This window comes from Bombina bombina, chromosome 12 (genome assembly GCF_027579735.1).
Source record: "Bombina bombina isolate aBomBom1 chromosome 12, aBomBom1.pri, whole genome shotgun sequence".
In the NCBI taxonomy this organism is placed as follows: Eukaryota; Metazoa; Chordata; class Amphibia; order Anura; family Bombinatoridae; genus Bombina; species Bombina bombina.
Window position 1 is genome coordinate 60,524,037 of NC_069510.1, and position 19,976 is coordinate 60,544,012.

Genomic DNA, 19,976 nt, shown 5'->3' on the forward strand with positions numbered 1-19,976 from the left:
TTTTTAATTATTAGCCCAGCAGTGGATCATCCACTGCTGAGCTAATCATTTCAAAAAATGAAATAAATTGCAATATGTGAAACTGGACCTAAGCAGTACTAATAAGTAAATAAATATATAAATTCCTCCACTGTGGATTCATTTAATATTCTTTTGAATGTGATTCTGGTGTGAGGTTAGCTGATTAAAGAGATTTAGGGCAGCCAACAGGAGCAAAGCAAGGTAAAGACTGAGGAGGAAGCATGGAAGTGCAATATAAGTTTACTGACTGGAACAGCAGAACTACTATGGGAAGCTGTAAAATCTAAGACAGAGAAAACAAAAACTATAAAAATAAACCTTACGTTAATGTGTGAAGTATCAGCATGACACTATACATCAGCCACAGCAGCACATGTCCCTTCTTTGCTAGGAACAAGTTCCCTCTCACCTTGCACTAGACAATGCTGCATGGGGAGGGGGGTGTGCACTCACTTATTTTTCCCACTGACACCAAAGCACTGTTCCCCTAACAAACTTCAGTTAGTTGATCTTAGGGCCACAGCAGAAAGAGCAGGGCTAAGGGGACCAGCAGACTGGATGCTGTCTGTCCAAGGCTGCATGGATACAGTGTGAGATGAGTCACACAGCCTCAAGACTGAAGAGAGCAGTGTGTGCAGCTGCACAGATGCTCAAATACTCACGTGTCTGCCGCTCCAGCTTTCTGCTGCATGCGCCTACAGTCAGCCCTACCCAGAAACAATCCCTACCACCAGATCAGTTACCTGGTAACAGTGGTAACCCCAGTAGGACCTTTTATGATGCAGTGGGAATGGCTGGATGCTGAGTTAGGGCTTTGCATTCAGTGCTGCACAGTGCACATCTAAAACGGCACATGGCAATAGCTTGGCATATCACATGACACCGGCACGGTCTGGCACAGTTTTAAAAAAATATATATATAAGCAGAGTACTTTTGACTGTGACAGTATTAGGACTGAATTTGTGTGTTCCCCATGTCAAATCAGCAGTCTGGTATGAACCATAAAAAAAAAAAAAAAAATTTTTTTTTTTTTTTTTTTAGGACTCTTGGGCCCCTCAACAGAAACTGGGCCCTGGGCAGCTGCCCCTTTTGCCCTGTGTTAAAGACGGTCCTGGACTTGAGGGGTGATATGTTGGGGTTTGGCATCATCATTCTTGGGGTAGCATGTTGCTGGTGACAAAATTTGTGGGCTCTCACTGTGGGCATTGTTATTACTCAGGGGTGATTTGGGAATTCTAAGATTTATTGTCACTCACTGATTGACATATTGTGCTGAATTATTATTTAGAGTATGTCATACTGTTATATTGGGTTGTATTATCATTGGGGAGATATGTATGAGCACTTAGGTTGATGGGGGGTTGATACATTGGTTTGCATTTGGGTGGCAGTGACACATTGGGCCACATCAACACAGGCTAGGGGTGACACATTGGCTGGCAGCAGTACTCAGGTAGGGGTGATATATTGGTCCACATCAGGACTCAAGTGGAGGTGACACAATGGGCTGCATCAGCTGGGAAAGTGACTCACTGGCTCGGGGCCTGATGTTCAAAAGCTCGCTGGCATGGAGAGAAATCACACAATCTTTGGGATTTTATTTTTATACCTTATATTGTAATGTAGGAGTCTCAAGATAGCATTTTTGTTTCTAACTTATTATTTTTATTTTTTTTAAGCGTTCACCAGACCGCCGCTTCCTTAACCTCTTCGCCATCTAAGGTGGCGAAATTTAATCTCTGCGGTCGAGTACGACCGAGGAGATTGACAGCTCCTGCCCGCGCGTGATTGGCTGTGCGCAGGCAGGGGGTGGGATTGCACGCAAGCGCAAAATTGCGCTCGTGTGCAATGTTGATTACCTGCGGGTAATTTCGTTATGCCACAGGCGAGCTGAGGCGTACAGGGGCGCGTATAGCTGCCATGTTAAAATCTCTGTTTTTCACACCATGCCAGTGTTGACCTGTTTGCACGTGTGCAGTAACTCTCCTTTAGATACCTGTAGTGTAACCTAGATTCCATAATGGCAGCACCACTGATTAGAGGAAAGTGTATGAAATGTATTTACGGCTCAATTAATCAAACACTGGAGGACAGGGGCGTACATATTCGCCCCTGTCTGCCTGGCTTCTTCTTTGCATCATTGCATACGAGTGCTCCTTTGTGCTCTTGTGCAACCCAGCCCCCGGCAGCACACAGCCAATCACACGTGGGCAGGAGCTGTCAATCTCCCCAATCAGAAGAGACCGGGGGAGAATAAAATTCTCCACCTAAGAGGTGGAGTGCAGGGCTGGGAAGCAGCAGTCTGATAAGAAAAGGGCTTAAAAATGTAGTCCTTAGTGTCACTTTAAGTCAAGACATCCTTCCTCTAACTTTTCTCTTCTTATGGAAACCTAATTTCTGTATCTAAAAGGTAGACATATATTAAGGCGAAAAGCGGAAGTTCCCTGTAGCAGCACGACTTTTCTCTGCGTAGACCTATATTAACCACATCTGTTTCACATTCTTCTTACAGGTATATCTCAAGCTCTGAATGATAAGAAGATTCATAGTGTCTATGGAATGGCTGCAGTGTGGCAGCAGGTCTTGGCAGTAGATGCAAGGTACACAAACCCATTGATAGAAGTGAACAAACCGTACATAGGTGGAGAAGATGAATCGAACAGAGAATACAATTTAAAAAAATCAAAACTTAAAGTGATAGTAAATTTCAGACTATAAGAATGTTCCATTAAAACTTCTTTTTTTTTTTTTTTTTTTTTTTTAAGTGTGTATTTATAATCCTAACTAGTATTGTCTGTTCCTCCACCCACCCCCCCCTCCTTCATTTCTTCTTTTGGCTGGGCTGTAATGTATAGAGCATTCCCACCCACTCTACATAAGCTTTCTATGGGATTAAAGGGGCTGGACTTCAAGATTGTCAACTGACACACATGTTGATTGGATGTTCACTGGAATTGTCAATAATAATAATAAAAAAAAAATTCATCCATGTGGGCCGGCATAACCTTGTAATAGAAGCATTATTATATGCACTTATTTAACCCTTTCATAGATGGATTTAAAACCTAAAAAGGTACCTTTTTTTTTTTTTTTTTTTTTTTTTTTTTTTATGGCAAAGATTTCATTTATGGCATTTGATTATTTAAAGTTGGACTGGGTGTGTCAGCAATGCAGTAACCTAGAAATAAAACCAGTGTGAGTTTGTATATAAGCAGGGTGTTTTAGATGGTGTGGTCTAAACATTCAATGTGTTACTCTCTTAGGTACAACGCTTACCGAACACCCGCACACCCTCAGTTTCGTACTCAATACATCCGAAGGCGTAGCCAGCTTCTGCGAGAGAATGCTAAAGCTGGATATGATCCAAATATCCGTCGGCAGTACCTGAAATTGCGTAGCCAACTTTTGGCACAGCGGTACGGGCCTCTTTCAGAACAGAGTAGCTTCCGGGCTCACAGTAACAGCATCCGTAGCTCTAGAACTACACTAGATCGCATGGAGGTGAGAATTTTTAGAAAAGACATTTGCTTTTTATACATTTACAGTTCTGATTGAGAATCTTCTTTCGCTGCAGGATTTGGAGGAGGATCCTCGGTCTCAGGGGTCAAGAGGTCATAGACGTTCTATGAGCCGTGGCTCATACCAGCTTCAAGCGCAAATGAATCGAGCTGTCCAGGAAGACCGGTAAGAAAGTGTGGCAAAATAATTCTATCTATATCAGTGAGGTGCAACTCCTTTACACATGGAGGCCACAGATCTATATTTTAGAGGCTTTAAGGGACCCATACAAACTTTTATGGTTGTAAAAGCACATAAATAATAAATTTACCTAACAAAATGGACTTTTTAAAGGGACACTGAACCCAAATTGTTTTCTTTCATGATTCAGATAGAGCATGCAACTTTCTAATTTACTCCTATTATCAAATTTTCTTCATTCTCTTGGTATCTTTATTTGAAAAGCAAGAAAGTAAGTTTAGATGCCGGCCCATTTTTGGTGAACAACCTGGGTTGTTCTTGCTGATTGGTGGATAAATTCTCCCACCAATATAAAAGTGCTGTCCAGAGTCTAAACCAAAAATTGTCTGGCTCCTTAGCTTAGATACATTCTTTTCAAACAAAGATAGCAAGAGAATGAATAAAAATTGATATTAGGATTCAATTAGAAAGTTTTATTTTATTTATAAAATATTTTACCAGGAAGGATACATTGAGATTTCTCTCGTTTTCAAGTATGTCCTGGGACCACAAAACATTGCATTGATACAATAGGGTACAATAAAATACAAAAACAATAATAATACACAATATATGCAAACATTTAACATAGAGCAGGTACGAAATATTTAATCAACCATGACAGGAGCATTCTGTTTTGAGATATGTATAGAGGGATCTGTTAAAGGATTTTAGGCTTGGGGAAGTTTTTAAAGTGTGAGGGAGGTCATTCCATAACTGTGGCGCTCTGTAGGAAAAGGATGATCAAGCTGCTTTATTTTTGTATTGAGGCAAGCTAAATAATGTGCTGGTACTGGATCGGAGGTTATAGGAGGTGGGAATAGCAGGGGAGAGCATTCTGCTCAGGTAGGGTGGGAGCTTCCCAGAAAGGCTCTTAAAGACAAGGCAAGAAAGATGGAGGGTGCGTCTGGATTCCAGCGACAGCCAGTTTAGTTCTTTTAGCATGTCACAATGGTGGGTCCTGTAGTTACATTGTAGCACAAGGCGGCAGAGCGAGTTATATAACGTATTAAGTTTATTAAGGTGAGTTTGCGGAGCAGGTGCATATACTATGTCCCCATAATCCAAGATAGGCATCAGCATTTGCTGTACAATCTTTTCCTTTACTGTAGGGCTAAGGCAAGATTTGTTTCTGTACAGGGCACCTAGTTTTGGATAAAGTTTAGAGGCAATTTTTTCTATGTGGAGTCCAAAAGATAGATTGGGGTCTAACAACATACCTAAGTATTTAAAAGAGTGGACTGTGGTCAGCGTGCAATTGGATTTTGTTTTGATGCGAAGATGGGAATTTTGTAATTTATGTATTTTAGGTCCCGTTCCAAAGATCACTGTGACCGTTTTGTCAGTGTTTAGGAAGAGTTTGTTTTTTGAGATCCACTTTTCTACCTCTGTGAACTGGTCTTGGAGCACTGTTTCAAGCTGCAGCAGATCAGATTTGTTTGCATAGATTACCGTGTCATCTGCGTACATGTGTACAGTTGAGGATTTGCAGACATTAGGCAAATCATTTATAAATAATGTGAATAGTAGGGGGCCGAGAATGGAACCTTGGGGAACACCACACGTGACTGGGAGAGGGAGGGAGTCACTGTTAGAGACAGAGACATATTGTGATCGATCCGATACATATGATTTAAACCAGGTTAACGGGCGATCAGCAATACCAGAGTTTTTTAGTTTGAGAAGTAGTAGGTCATGGTCCACTGTGTCAAAAGCCTTTGCAAAATCAAGGAAAATAGCTCCAGTTAGTTCTCCTTGTTCCATGCCAGTTTGGATGTCGTTGCAAACTTTTAGGAGGGCAGTTGTAGTGGAGTTGCTTAAACTTGCATGCTCTATCTGAATCATGAAATAAAAAAATGTGGGTTCAGTGTCCCTTAAATGTGGGATATTGTTTAAACATACCTGTGATATAATAAGCTCTTTAAAGGGACATTAAACCCAACATTTTTCTTTCATTATTCAGACAGAGAATACAATTTTAAACAACATTCCAATTTACTTATATTATCTAATTTGCTTCATTCTTTAGATATCCTTAGTTAAAGAAATAGCAATGCACATGGGTGAGCCAATCACATGAGGCATCTATGTGCAGCCACCAATCAGAAGCTACTGAGCCTATCTAGATATGCTTTTCAGGAAAGAATATCAAGAGAATTAAGCAAATTAGATAATAGAAGTAAATTAGAAAGTTGTTTAAGATTGTATTCTCTATCCGAATCATGAAAGAAAACATTTGGGTTTCATGTCCCTTTAAAGGGATATGAAACCAACATTTTTCTTTTATGATTCAGATAGAACATGCTATTTTTTTTAAACAACTTTCTAATTTACTTCTTTTATACATTTGTATTCGTTCTCTTGGTATCTTTTGTTGAAAACCAGGGACGTATGCTTAGGAGCCGGTGTCTTAAATTAACATGTCTACCATTGGAATTTCACTACCGCGTCACTTCCGGTGACGTGTAGTCAGCTGCTGGAGGGCTGTGGCGCTCTCTGCGCATGTTTAAGGCACAATAAACAGCGCTCACTGGAGGCCCAACCTCCTACAAACAGCTGACAACTTACTTTAGAACACCGCTGTTCTAAAGTAAGTTGTCTACCGCGTAGGAATTACCGCCCGATCGCTCTCTGTCCTCTCCATAACACAAATTTCATTTTGCAATCATTTTCAAATAGTTTTCACTTTCTGTATTTAGTTCCTTTTTCGCCGTTCTATACCTTTATAGCAATATCGCAAATTGGTAAACGCTGTACCGTGCTGTATTTTTGTGTTTTCTGAGTGATCATTTCCTAAAGCCTCCATTAGACATTGGTGGAAGCAAGAAGATAATTCACAACGAGGTAAAAACGACTGAGGATTATATTGGAGGCTTTAGGAAATGATCATTCAGAAAACACAAAAATACAGCACGGTACAGCGTTGACTAATTTGCGATATTGCTATAAAAGTATAGAACGGCGAAAAAAGAAATAAATACAGCAAGTGAAAACTATTTCAAAAGTATTGCAAAATAAAATCTATGTTATGGAGAGAAGGACCGAACGATCAGGCGCCAATTCCTACGCGGTACACAACTTATTTTACAACACCGATGTTCACAAGTAAGTTGTCAGCTATTCTGCCTTAAACAGCTGTTTGTAGGAGGTTGGGACTCTAGCGCATGAGCAGTGAGTGCCACAAACCTCCAGCAGCTGATTAAAGTCACCGGAAGTGACGCGGTAGTCACATTCCTACGCGGTAGACAACTAACTTTAGAACACCGGCACATTTCTGGCGCACTATATGGCAGCGGTTTTGCAAGACTGTTATCCATTTGTAAGATTACTAGAGGGCAGCACTATACCCTACCATGTAGTGCTCCAGAAACCTACCTAGGTATGTCGTCAACACAGAATATCATGGGAACAAATCAAATTTAAAATTGGAAGTTAATTTGAACCTTTTTAAAAATAGTCTGGTTTCGTATCCCTTTAAATGAACTTGAAGTGAAGCTGATTAAAGGTAGAGCAGATCTTGATGGTGGGCATCAGTCACTCATACTCGGTGCCGGTTTTATTGATGTGAGGGTGCACTCAGACGTTATCTCCTAGTCCGTAGTAGTTATTGTGCGAAACGTCAGTCTGCTGTGGTCATTGTGCGACTAGATCTAGTGTCTAGAATTCTATGCTAGGGAACAAAACCAAAACATTATAAGGAATCCTCTGAGGCAGTCAGCAGGGCTGCTTGTAATTAAAGGGACATTCCAGCCAAAATTGGAAACCACATGGGTGCATTTCGGTATTGAACAGAATCAAAGTTGTAATATACACGTATTAGCAAAAATGCTTCTAATAAAAGCTATAGCTGTTTCAAAAGTGTATTTAAGTATGCACCGTGCACCAGCATGTTAAACACAGCACTTGCTCAAAGAATGCTTGTACCATCTGTTAATGGCTGACATGATACAAGCCCCACTGATTATCTGAGCAGCTGCATTATTTAAAATGTGAGTGCAGTGACAATATCTAGCTATGCCTCACATGCACGTGCAGAGAAAAATCTTAACACTAAAACAGTGATAACTTTTAATAGAAGCATATTTGCCAATACATTTATATTGTAAATATGTTTCTATTCAAAGATGCAATCAGTCTATGTGCATTTATATTTTGACTGGAATATCCCTTTAATACTCATCATTATGGTTTGAGTAACAGCAGTCCATATACAACTCAATACCGAGCCTTCTAGTCACTCCCAAGTACTTCAGTAAATATGCACTGCTCATAGTGAACAAACGCAAAATGTGACAATCTATATTTTAATTTACTTCTATTATCAATTTTACTTTGTTCTCTTAGTATCCTTGGTTTAAAAACCTACTCATGAGCAGCAATGCACTACTGGGAGCCAGCTAGTGATTGGTGGCTACACACAAATGCCTCTTGTCATTGGCTCACCAGATGTATTTAGCTAATTTTTACGCTTTTATGCCCCTTTTAAAAATGCAATTGAAAAGGGAAATGCAATACTTTCACTGCAATATGTGGGTACTGCACTTATTGATCAACAAAGAACAAATACTTCTGAGGGGGTCAGCAGGGTCTCTTGCATAGTATTTTTAATAAAGGGTTTGAGGTTGTGGCCATCTCTTAAAGGGACAGTCTACTCCAGAATTGTTATTGTTTAAAAAGATATATAATTCCTTTATTCCCCAGTTTTACATAACCAACACGGTTATATTAAAATACTTTTTACCTCTGTGAGAACCCTGTTTCTAAGCCTCTACAGGCTGCCCCCTTATTTCAGTTCTTTTGAGACTTATTTTTTTTTTTAGCTAATCAGTGCCCTCTCATAAGCAACTACACTGGTGTGAGCACACTTATCTATATGGCACACGTGAACGAACGCCCTCTAGATGTAAAAAAAACAAGGCGGCCTTCAAGGGCTCAGAAATTAGCATATGAGCCTGCCTAGGTTTAGCTTTCAACTAAGACTACCAAGAGAACAAAGCAAATTTGATGATAAAAGTATCAGAAATGAAATCCGCTCTCAACATACTACCGGTCTCCCACCCCCTCAAAAGCTCACAATCCTCCAAAACCCAAATTTAGCTCTTTTGCCCCGGTTACCTGTCCCCTCGACCACTACCTGTCCCCTGGACCCCATCCCCTCACAACTACTCCCCTCCCTCTCTTCTCCCCTTACCCCTATACTCACACACATCTTCAACCTCTCCCTCAGCACTGGTAAAGTTCCCACATCTCTTAAACATGCATTAGTCACACCACCTATCCTCAATAAACCTTCTCTCGATCCAACCTCCCCATCCAACTACCGCCCTATTTCCCCACTACCTCTTGCCTCAAAGCTTCTTGAAAAGCTAGTACATGCACGCCTATTCCATTTCCTTACATTAAACTCCCTCCTTGACCCACTGCAATATGGATTTCGCCCCCTTCACTCAATAGAGACAGCAATTGTTAAGGTTACTAACAACCTACTTACAGCAAAATCGAAAGGCCACTTCTCTCTACTTATCCTCCTTGATCTGTCTGCAGCCTTTAATACTGTCTACCACCCTCTTTTACTCCATACCCTCCAATCCTTTGGCATCTATGACACAGCTCTCTCTTGGTTCTCTTACTACCTGTCTAACCGTACCTTTAGTGTAGCCTTCTCTGGGGCATCCTCTGCCCTGTTGCCTCTTTCTGTTGGGGTACCGCAAGGCTCTGTCCTCGGTCCCGGAAGAATAACGTGTAGAAGATACTAACACTCTATGGCTCTGTCCTCGGTCCCCTTCTCTTCTCAATCTACACGTCCTCACTAGGTTCCTTAATAAATAATAATATTTAATAAAGTCCCACGGGTTTCACTATCATTTGTATGCTGACAATACCCAAATCTACCTCTCTGTACCAGAACTATCTCCTTCCTTGCTAACCCGTATCACTAACTGTCTCTCTCAAATCTCATCTTGGATGTCCTCTCTCACTACCTCAAGCTAAATCGCTCCTTATTTTTCCCCCTTCTTCCAAAATCTCCACCCCCCCATGTCTCTATAACTGTTGCTAACTCTATCATTACCCAACCTCACATTCCCGATGTCTTGGGGTCACACTTGACTCAGATCTTTCTTTCACTCCTCACATTCAGACCTTGGCTAAAGCCTGCCGCTTCCACTTTAAAAACATCTCTAAAATTAGACATTTCCTTACACAAGACACAACAAAGATTTTAATCCACTCTCTCATACTTTCCCGCCTCGATTTCTGCAACTCTGGTCTCCCTAGATGCCGCCTAGCTCCCTTACAATCAATAATGAATGCCTCTGCCAGGCTCATCTTCCTTACACGTCGCTCCTCTTCTGCTGCACCTCTCTGCCAATCCCTTCACTGGCTTCCTCTTGCCTCCAGGATTAAACACAAAATTCTGACTCTGACATACAAAGCCCTCAACTGCACTGCTCCCCTCTATATCTCAGACCCTGTCTCCAGATACTCTTGCTCCCATCCCCTTTGCTCTGCTTACGACCTCCTACTCTCCTTCTCTCTTGTTACCTCCTCACATTCCCATCTACAAGATTTCTCCAGACTGGCTCCCATTTTATGGAACTCTCTGCCTCACTCCACAAGAATCTCCTCTAGTTTTAAAAGCTTAAAGTGCTCCCTGAAGACTCTGCTATTCAGGGACGCTTACAACCTACACTAACTTTCCTATCTCCACTGCTATCCCTTTAAACCCCATAGCATTTAAGCCTATGAGCCCAGCTGTTTGTAGTTCACCTTCATAAGAGCCGACTACAACAGTGCAACTCTCGGCAGGACCCTCTACCCATTTGATCCCTGTAATAGTTTTTGCTGCGGAACCTGTTGGAGCTCTACAAATACATGATGATGAATTGGAAAGTTGTTTTAAAATTGCATGCCCTATCTGAATCTCGGTTTAATTTTGTATAGACTGTCCCTTTAAGCAGTAACTTGCAAGCTAAGCTGGTGTTAGTGACGCAGATGTGACTTTAAATTGCAGGTCTGTGAGCTCTTATACAAGAAAAGGTTATATCTCCAGACACTCAATGGGGTGGTATTGCAACTTAACAAAGTGGGATTGTCCTCTACAGCCAATCACAAGAGAGTAGGTAAAAATAGAAAAAAGCTAAGTGCACATAAAATAGCAACCACACCAATCAGTATGAACAAAGTATCAAATTTACTGGGTTATATCAGAGTAAAATACAGACATTATTTAGTATAAAACCTAAAATCACAGATATAGACCACCGGTGGTTAAAAATAAATGAAATACAATGGCAATATGTAAAACAATTTTAAGATCAGGATATAAAAACAAGAAAGAAGAGTCCACAATATTATCCAGCTAATTTAAAACTTGTATAAGAGTGCTTGAAAATGGATCATACTTGTCCGTTAATTAAAAACGGAGATTGTGGCTGTTCAACCACATCCACTTTAAATAAGCCAAGGGGAGACATCCAGGAGGCGTGAAACAGTACACATGTAGCACTCACCCGGTACAACGGACCTCAAAGGGGACGTGGCAACTTAATGCACCACAGCAATCCGCTCACGACCCAGCCATTTGATAAAGGCTGAAACGCGTAGATTAAACTGCTGGTTCTATCTATACACAGTCCCTAATCTAAATGTATAGAGCACTCTGTTATCCCTAGGAAGACTGTTTGCTATCCACGAAGTAATGGAGAAAAGGATATCTGATTGGCTGGAGGAAGTCACGTGATTACAGGCACAGAAGTCATTAGCGCACACTGAGTGCAAACACAGAAGCGGCAGCATCTGGATTCACCTAAGGACAAAGGCTGGGTCGTAAGCTTATCGCCGTGGTGCAGTAAGTTGTCACGTCCCCTTTATTATTACACTTTATTTATGAAGTGCCAACATATTCTGCAGCGCTGTCCATGGATACAATTCATTTAAATAAAACAATAATATAAAACTTGTAACAGACAGGACAAAATTTACAAACACATACAGGAGGAATTGAGGGCCCTATTCCCGTGGGAACTTACAATCTTGAAGGGTAGGGGGTTGAGAAACAGGAGGTGAGGACTGCAAGATTGAGAAAGATGTTAATGCAGAGTTAGATGAGGAAATGTTGTTGGGTAAGAGAAATTAATTTATTACCTTTTGAGGTCCGTTGTACCGGGTGAGCGCTTCATGTGTACTGACTGTTTCACGCCTCTTGGGAGACCTCCTTGGTTTATTTAAAGTGGATGTGGTTGAACAGCCCCAATCTCCGTTTTGAACAACGGACAAGTGTGATCCGTTTTCCAGCACTCTTATACAAGTTTTAACTAGCTGGATAATATTGTGGATTCTTGGTTTTTATATCCTGATCTTAAAATTATTTTACATATTGCCATTGTATTTCATTTATTTTTAACCACCAGGGATCTTTTTCTGTGATTTTAGGTTTCATACAAAATAATGGCTGTTTTTTCCCCCCTCTGATATAACCCAGTAAATGTGATGCTTTTTTCATACTGATTGGTGTAGTTGCTATTTTATGCGCACTTAACTTTTTTTTCTCTATTCTTGCATAGGTCTGTGAGCTTTTGACAAAATAAGTTTGCTCCAACCTCTGTTGCGTGTTGATGTCTCCATCTGTGACCCTGTGTAGTAACCCTATTAAGCAGGAGCAGATAGGGTCCAAACAGGAAGTTGTGGATCAACTTTATCCACTTAAAAAAAATGCAGCACATTAATTGGCAAACTCTGCTACATACTTGTGTATTTTTGTAAAATATGGGGAAATGTAATAGTCTTCAATATTCACAGGGCTCCAGGCAGTGTAGTGCCAACTCCTTTGGCAGAAGCAAGTCGGGCAATGGCAGGTGATACTACCTTGAGTGAGAATTATGCCTTTGCTGGCATGTACCATATATTTGATCAGCATGTGGACCACGCTGGTGAGTATGCAGTTCTATCAGTGCTGATTTGTTCACTGAATGTGTAGGTAAATCCTAAAATTGTGCCTCTGTGTTCGTGACATGAGTGTGTGCATAGGAAGTATTTTCTATGCCCGATTTGAGTGCACAGGGAGTGCTTTCTGTATACATAGGTGCGCCTGGTGTGAGTGCACAGGGAGTGCTTTCTGTATACATAGGTGCGCCTGGTGTGAGTGCACAGGGAGTGCTTTCTGTATACATAGGTGCGCCTGGTGTGAGTGCACAGGGAGTGCTTTCTGTATTATAGGTGCGCCTGGTGTGAGTGCACAGGGAGTGCTTTCTGTATACATGGGTGTGCCTGGTGTGAGTGCACAGGGAGTGCTTTCTGTATACATAGGTGCGCATGGTGTGAGTGCATAGGGAGTGCTTTCTGTATACATAGGTGCGCCTGGTGTGAGTGCACAGGGAGTGCTTTCTGTATTATAGGTGCGCCTGGTGTGAGTGCACAGGGAGTGCTTTCTGTATACATAGGTGCGCCTGGTGTGAGTGCACAGGGAGTGCTTTTTGTGCATAGGTGTGAGTGCACAGGGAGTGCTTTCTGTATACATAGGTGCGCATGGTGTGAGTGCATAGGGAGTGCTTTCTGTATACATAGGTGCGCCTGGTGTGAGTGCACAGGGAGTGCTTTCTGTATTATAGGTGCGCCTGGTGTGAGTGCACAGGGAGTGCTTTCTGTATACATAGGTGCGCCTGGTGTGAGTGCACAGGGAGTGCTTTCTGTATTATAGGTGCGCCTGGTGTGAGTGCACAGGGAGTGCTTTCTGTATACATAGGTGCGCCTGGTGTGAGTGCACAGGGAGTGCTTTCTGTATACATAGGTGCGCCTGGTGTGAGTGCACAGGGAGTGCTTTCTGTATACATAGGTGCGCCTGGTGTGAGTGCACAGGGAGTGCTTTCTGTATACATAGGTGCGCCTGGTGTGAGTGCACAGGGAGTGCTTTCTGTATACATAGGTGCGCCTGGTGTGAGTGCACAGGGAGTGCTTTCTGTATTATAGGTGCGCCTGGTGTGAGTGCACAGGGAGTGCTTTCTGTATACATAGGTGCGCCTGGTGTGAGTGCACAGGGAGTGCTTTCTGTAACATAGGAGTGCCTGGTGTGAGTGCACAGGGAGTGCTTTCTGTATACATAGGTGCGCCTGGTGTGAGTGCACAGGGAGTGCTTTCTGTATACATAGGTGTGCCTGGTGTGAGTGCACAGGGAGTGCTTTCTGTATACATGGGTGCGCCTGGTGTGAGTGCACAGGGAGTGCTTTCTGTATACATGGGTGCGCCTGGTGTGAGTGCACAGGGAGTGCTTTCTGTATACATGGGTGCGCCTGGTGTGAGTGCACAGGGAGTGCTTTCTGTATACATGGGTGTGCCTGGTGTGAGTGCACAGGGAGTGCTTTCTGTATACATGGGTGTGCCTGGTGTGAGTGCACAGGGAGTGCTTTCTGTATACATGGGTGTGCCTGGTGTGAGTGCACAGGGAGTGCTTTCTGTATACATGGGTGTGCCTGGTGTGAGTGCACAGGGAATGCTTTATGTACGTGTGTGTGCGAGTGTTAAGGGAGAGCTTTTTGTACATTTATGTATCTGGTGTGGGTGTGCCTGCTGCAGGTACACAGGGAGTGCTTTTATGAACAAGTATCTGGAACACATTTGCAGGGAGGGCTGTCTATGCACTTGTGTGCTTAGAGTGTCTTCACAAGGGGGTCTTTCTATTTCTATGCATGTTTGTGCCTGGAGCGAATGCATGGGGGGTATCTTTGTGCCTGTGTTTTTTAATTTCATTTCTCAGGACATACTTAAAGGCCAGATTTTCAGGGTATATGAACTAGGTGAGTTGATCAGCTAATCGGTGATTATGGTTGTTAATCTACTTTCACCCAAGGTAATCCTGAAAATGTAATCTCCTAATGTTCCCTGAGAACTGGAATTAAGAAATCTGACTCCAGACACTCTCTTTGAAAACAGACCCATTCAGTGAGGCTTACAATCTCTCCTCAGCTTTTCATCCTACTCAAAATAAATCTTCAACTGCCTTGACTCACCACTGCAACTACAATCCATGTGACACACTACCCCAAACCTTATGTCTCTGCACCCTCAGCCTGTAAGCTCTCCGGAGCAGGGCCCTCTTCCTTTCTGTACTAGATTTGTTTAGTCTATTATGTTTTTGTATCTTATCATAAATCCTTGTCATTGTATACCCAGCGCTACGGAATAAATGGTAATAATAATTGCCCTCTGCATGTGGAAAGGAAATCTACACAAGTCTTCAGTGATTAATAAGAAGGGAATTCCCAGTAAAGCATAAACTAGGAATTATTATTATTAGTTATTTGCAGAGCGGCAACAGATTCCGCAGCACTATAAACATAAGCATGGTATGCAGGTAACATTTATAGCGATCAAATGTTGTAGTCCACTCTTATGAAGGTGATCTGCAAACAGCTAGGCTCATAGGCTTACATGCCTTGCGTTAGCAAGGAAGGAGATAGGTCTGGTGCAGACAGGTAGATTTGGGTGTCATCGGCATACAAATGCTATTGAAGCCCATGGGACTTTAATAAAGAACCTAATAATGACGTGTAGATTGAGAAGGAGACCAAGGATAGAGCCTTGTGGTACCCCAACAGGATGTGGTAAAGGGAAGGAGGATGCACCGGAGAAGGTTAGACGGGTAGGAAGAGAACCACAAAAGGGCTGTGTCACGAATGCTGAAGGAGTGTAGGGTTTGGCGTAAAAAGAGGTTGGTCAACAGTATCAAAGGCTGCAGGCAGATTAAGGAGGATTAGCAGAGAGAAGTGGCCTTTCGATTTAGCTGTAAGTAGGTCATTGGTAACCTTAATGATTGCTGTCTCTGTGGAGTGTTGGGGCAAAATCCAGATTGCAATGGGTCAAGGAGGGAGTTTAATGTAAGGAAATGGGATAGGAATGATTGCTAAGGGTGTATAGATTCACTCTAACTCTCCATACAAGTTCACATTTGCCTATATATCATTGTAATGGTTGTGCATATTAATATCCATTTCCAAATAACTTAGTATCATGTTATTTAGTTCCCAAGGTGCAGTTTGCCAATGATGACAAGAATCTTTTAGCTTGCTGCTCTCTGGATGGGACAATTTCTGTGTGCCAGCTGGTTCCCACACCCCCTGCTGTTCTGCAGACTTTGCGTGGACATACCCATGCTGTAAGTGACTTCTCTTGGTCCTTGTCCAATGACATCATCGTGTCAACCTCTTTGGATGGCAGCATGCGAATATGGAACACACACGATGGACTTTGTATTCGTCATATCCCAGACCCAGACTCTGCTCCAATGCTCTGCTGTACCTTCCAGCCAATTAACAACAATCTCACTGTGGTAAGTAAGTTGCGTGGTCTTCCTCCTTAAACTCTGCTCAAAGGTTAAAGTGACAGTCTACTCCAGAATTCTTATTGTTTAAAAAGATAGATAATCCCTTTATTATCCATTTCCCAGTTTTGTATAACCAACACAGTTATATTAATACACTTTTACCTCTATGATTTCCTTGTATCTAACCCTCTGCAGACTGCCCCTTATCTCAGTGTTTTTGACAGACTTGTATTTTAGCCAATCAGTGCTGACTCCACCGGAGTGAGCACAGCAATCTATATTGCACACATGACCTAGCGCCGTCTAGCTGTAACAAACGGTCACAATGCACTGAGATAAGAGGCGGCCTTAGAAATTAGCATATGAGCCTACCTAGGTTTAGCTTTCAACAAAGAATTCCAAGAGTACAAAGCAAATTTGATGATGAAAGTAAATTTGGAAAGTTGTTTAAAATTGCATGCCCTATCTGAATCATGTGTTTTGATTTTGACTAGACTGTACCTTTTTAAACCATTTATGTTTTCAATATGACAGGGAAACATAAGCAGGAAGTACCTATCAGCCAATAAATATTAGTAGGAAATACTCAAGTGATACAGCTTTATTAGTTTCAATTTATATTTAAAAACAAACAAAGTTTAACGTACATTTCTTTCATGTAATTGGCAAGAGTCCATGAGCTAGTGACATATGGGATATACAATCCTACCAGGAGGGGCAGAGTTTCCCAAACCTCAAAATGCCTATAAATACACCCCTCACCACACCCACAATTCAGTTTTACAAACTTTGCCTCCTGTGGAGGTGGTGAAGTAAGTTTGTGCTAAGATTTCTACGTTGACATGCGCTTCTCAGCATTGTTGAAGCCCGATTCCTCTCAGAGTACAGCGAATGTCAGAGGGACGTGAAGGGAGTATCACCTATTGAATATGATGATTTCTCTAACGGGGGTCTTTTTCATGGGTTCTCTGTTATCGGTCGTAGAGATTCATCTCCTACCTCCCTTTTCAGATCGACGATATACTCTCAATTTACCATTACCTCTACTAATAACTGTTTTAGTACTGGTTTGGCTATCTGCTATATGTGGATGGGTGTCTTTTGGTAAGTATGTTTTCATTACTTAAGACACTCTCAGCTATGGTTTCGCATTTTATGCAAATTATATAAAGTTATAAATATATGTATTGTACTTATATTTGCCATGAGTCAGGTTCATGCATTTCCTTCTGCAGACTGTCAGTTTCATATTTGGGAATATAAACACTTTAAGAAATGTATTTCTTACCTGGGGTTTAAGTTTAGTCTTTTTTCAATTGGACTACTTTTTGCAATTGCGGGTGTTAGGAACACGGGTGCGTCAAATGTTAGACTTTATTGCATCATTTTTGGCGCAAACTTTTTTGGTACGGAAAAATACGTTTTTGACGCAACTTCGTCATTTCCGGCGTCATACGTGACGCCGAGACGTTTCACACGGCGTCATTAGTGATGCAAGTGTGTCATTTCCGGTCATTTTTGGCGCCAAAAAAGTTTACGTTACGTTGTGCGTCATACTTGGCGCCAAATTTTCTTCATTATTTCAATACCCCATTGTTGTTTGCCTCCTGCTTTCTTTTCTATCAAGAGGCCTATGCTTTTGCATTTTTTTCCCATTCCTGAAACTGTCATTTAAGGAAATAGATAATTTTGCTTTACATGTTGTTTTTTCTCTTACATTGAGCAAGATGTCCCAATCTGATCCTGCCTCAGACGTTTCTGCTGGAACATTGCTGCCTGACATTGGTTCTACCAAATCTAAGTGCATTTGTTGTAAAATTGTAGAAATTATTCCACCGAAGGTCATTTGTAATAGTTGTCATGATAAACTTTTACATGCAGATAGTGTTTCTATCAGTAATAGTACAGTGCCAGTTGCAGTTCCTTCAACTTCTAATGTGCATGATATACCTGTAAATTTTAAAGAATTTGTTTCTGATTCTATTATGAAGGCTTTGTCTGCATTTCCACCTTCTAATAAACGTAAAAGGTCTTTTAAAACTTCTCATTTAGCTGATGAAATTTCAAATGACCAACAACATAATAATTCATCCTCTTCTGATGAGGATCTATCTGAAACAGAAGATCCTTCCTCAGATATTGACACTGACAAATCTACTTATTTATTTAAAATAGAGTATATGCGTTCTTTATTAAAAGAAGTGTTAATTACTTTGGATATTGAGGTAACCAGTCCTATTGACGTTCAGTCTAATAAACGTTTAAAGGCTGTTTTTAAACCTCCTGTGGTTTCCCCAGGGGTTTTCCCATTCCTGAGGCTATTTCTGATATGATTTCTAAGGAATGGAATAAGCCAGGTACTTCCTTTATTCCTTCTTCAAGGTTTAAGAGATTGTATCCTTTACCAGCAAAATCTATAGAGTTTTGGGAAAAGATCCCCAAAGTTGATGGGGCTATTTCTACTCTTGCTAAACGTACCACTATTCCTATGGAAGATAGCACTTCCTTTAAGGATCCTTTAGATAGGAAGCTTGAATCTTATCTAAGGAAGGCCTATTTATATTCAGGTCATCTTCTCAGACCTGCTATTTCTTTGGGTGATGTTACGGCTGCATCAACTTTCTGGTTGGAAAATTTAGCGCAACATGAATTGGATTTTGACATATCTGGCATTGTTCGCTTACTGCAACATGCTAATCATTTTATTTGTGATGCCATTTTTGATATTATCAAAATTGATGTTAGATCCATGTCTTTAGCTGTATTAGCTAGAAGAGCTTTGTGGCTTAAATCTTGGAATGCTGATATGACATCTAAATCTAGATTACCATCTTTCTTTCCAAGGTAATCATTTATTTGGTTCTCAGTTGGATTCTATTATTTCAACTATCACTGGAGGAAAAGGAGTTTTTTTGCCTCAGGATAAAAAACCTAAGGGTAAATCTAAGGCTTCTAACCGTTTTCGTTCCTTTCGTCAGAATAAGGAACAAAAATTCAATCCTCCTCCCAAGGAATCTGCTTCCAGTTGGAAGCCTTCCTCAAATTGGAATAAATCCAAGCCATTTAGGAAACCAAAGTCAGCCCCTAAGTCCGCATGAAGGTGCGGCCCTCATTCCAGCTCAGCTGGTAGGGGGCAGATTAAGGTTTTTCAAGGATTTTTGGATAAAATCTGTCAAAAATCATTGGATTCAGAGCATTGTCTCTCAAGGGTATCGAATAGGATTCAAAGTAAGACCTCCTGTGAGAAGATTTTTTTTCTCTCACGCATCCCTGTAAATCCAGTAAAAGCTCAGGCTTTCCTGAAGTGTGTTTCAGACCTGGAGTCTTCAGGGGTAATCATGCCAGTTCCTCATCAGGAACAAGGTTTGGGGTTTTATTCAAACCTCCTATTCATTGTACCAAAGAAAGAGAAAATTTGTTCAGACCAGTTCTGGATCTGAAAATTTTGAATCGTTATGTAAGAGTAACAACTTTCAAGATGGTGACTATAAGGCCTATTCTGCCTTTTGTTCAGCAAGGACATTATATGTCCACAATAGATTTGCAGGATGCATACCTTCATATTCCGATTCATCCAGAACACTTTCAGTTTCTGAGATTCTCTTTTCTAGACAAGCACTACCAATTTGCTGCTCTTCCATTTGGCCTAGCAACAGCTCCAAGAATCTTTTCAAAGGTTCTGGGTGCCCTACTATCTGTAATCAGAGAACAGGGTATTGCAGTGTTTCCTTATTTGGACGATATCTTGGTACTAGCTCAGTCTTTACATACTGCAGAATCTCACATGAATCAACTAGTGTTTCTTCGGAAACATGGTTGGAGGATCAATTTACCAAAAAGTTTCTTGAATCCTCAGACAAGGGTCACCTTTTTAGGCTTCCAGATAGATTGTGTCCATGA

The 19,976-nt window shown here is 41.3% G+C and overlaps 1 protein-coding gene across 2 annotated transcripts in view; it reads left to right on the top strand.

Annotated features, from left to right (window-relative positions):
* The window catches only part of WDR13 (WD repeat domain 13), a 65,199-nt gene that overhangs the window by 709 nt on the left and 44,514 nt on the right, over positions 1 to 19,976 (top strand). For both annotated transcript variants that reach the window (XM_053696235.1, XM_053696234.1), the window contains exons 2-6: positions 2,535 to 2,622; positions 3,286 to 3,523; positions 3,597 to 3,706; positions 12,560 to 12,690; positions 15,775 to 16,082. In XM_053696235.1, coding sequence (XP_053552210.1) covers positions 2,582 to 2,622; positions 3,286 to 3,523; positions 3,597 to 3,706; positions 12,560 to 12,690; positions 15,775 to 16,082 — 828 coding nt within the window. In that variant the 5' untranslated portion in view covers positions 2,535 to 2,581. The remainder of the gene's footprint in view (positions 1 to 2,534; positions 2,623 to 3,285; positions 3,524 to 3,596; positions 3,707 to 12,559; positions 12,691 to 15,774; positions 16,083 to 19,976) is intronic.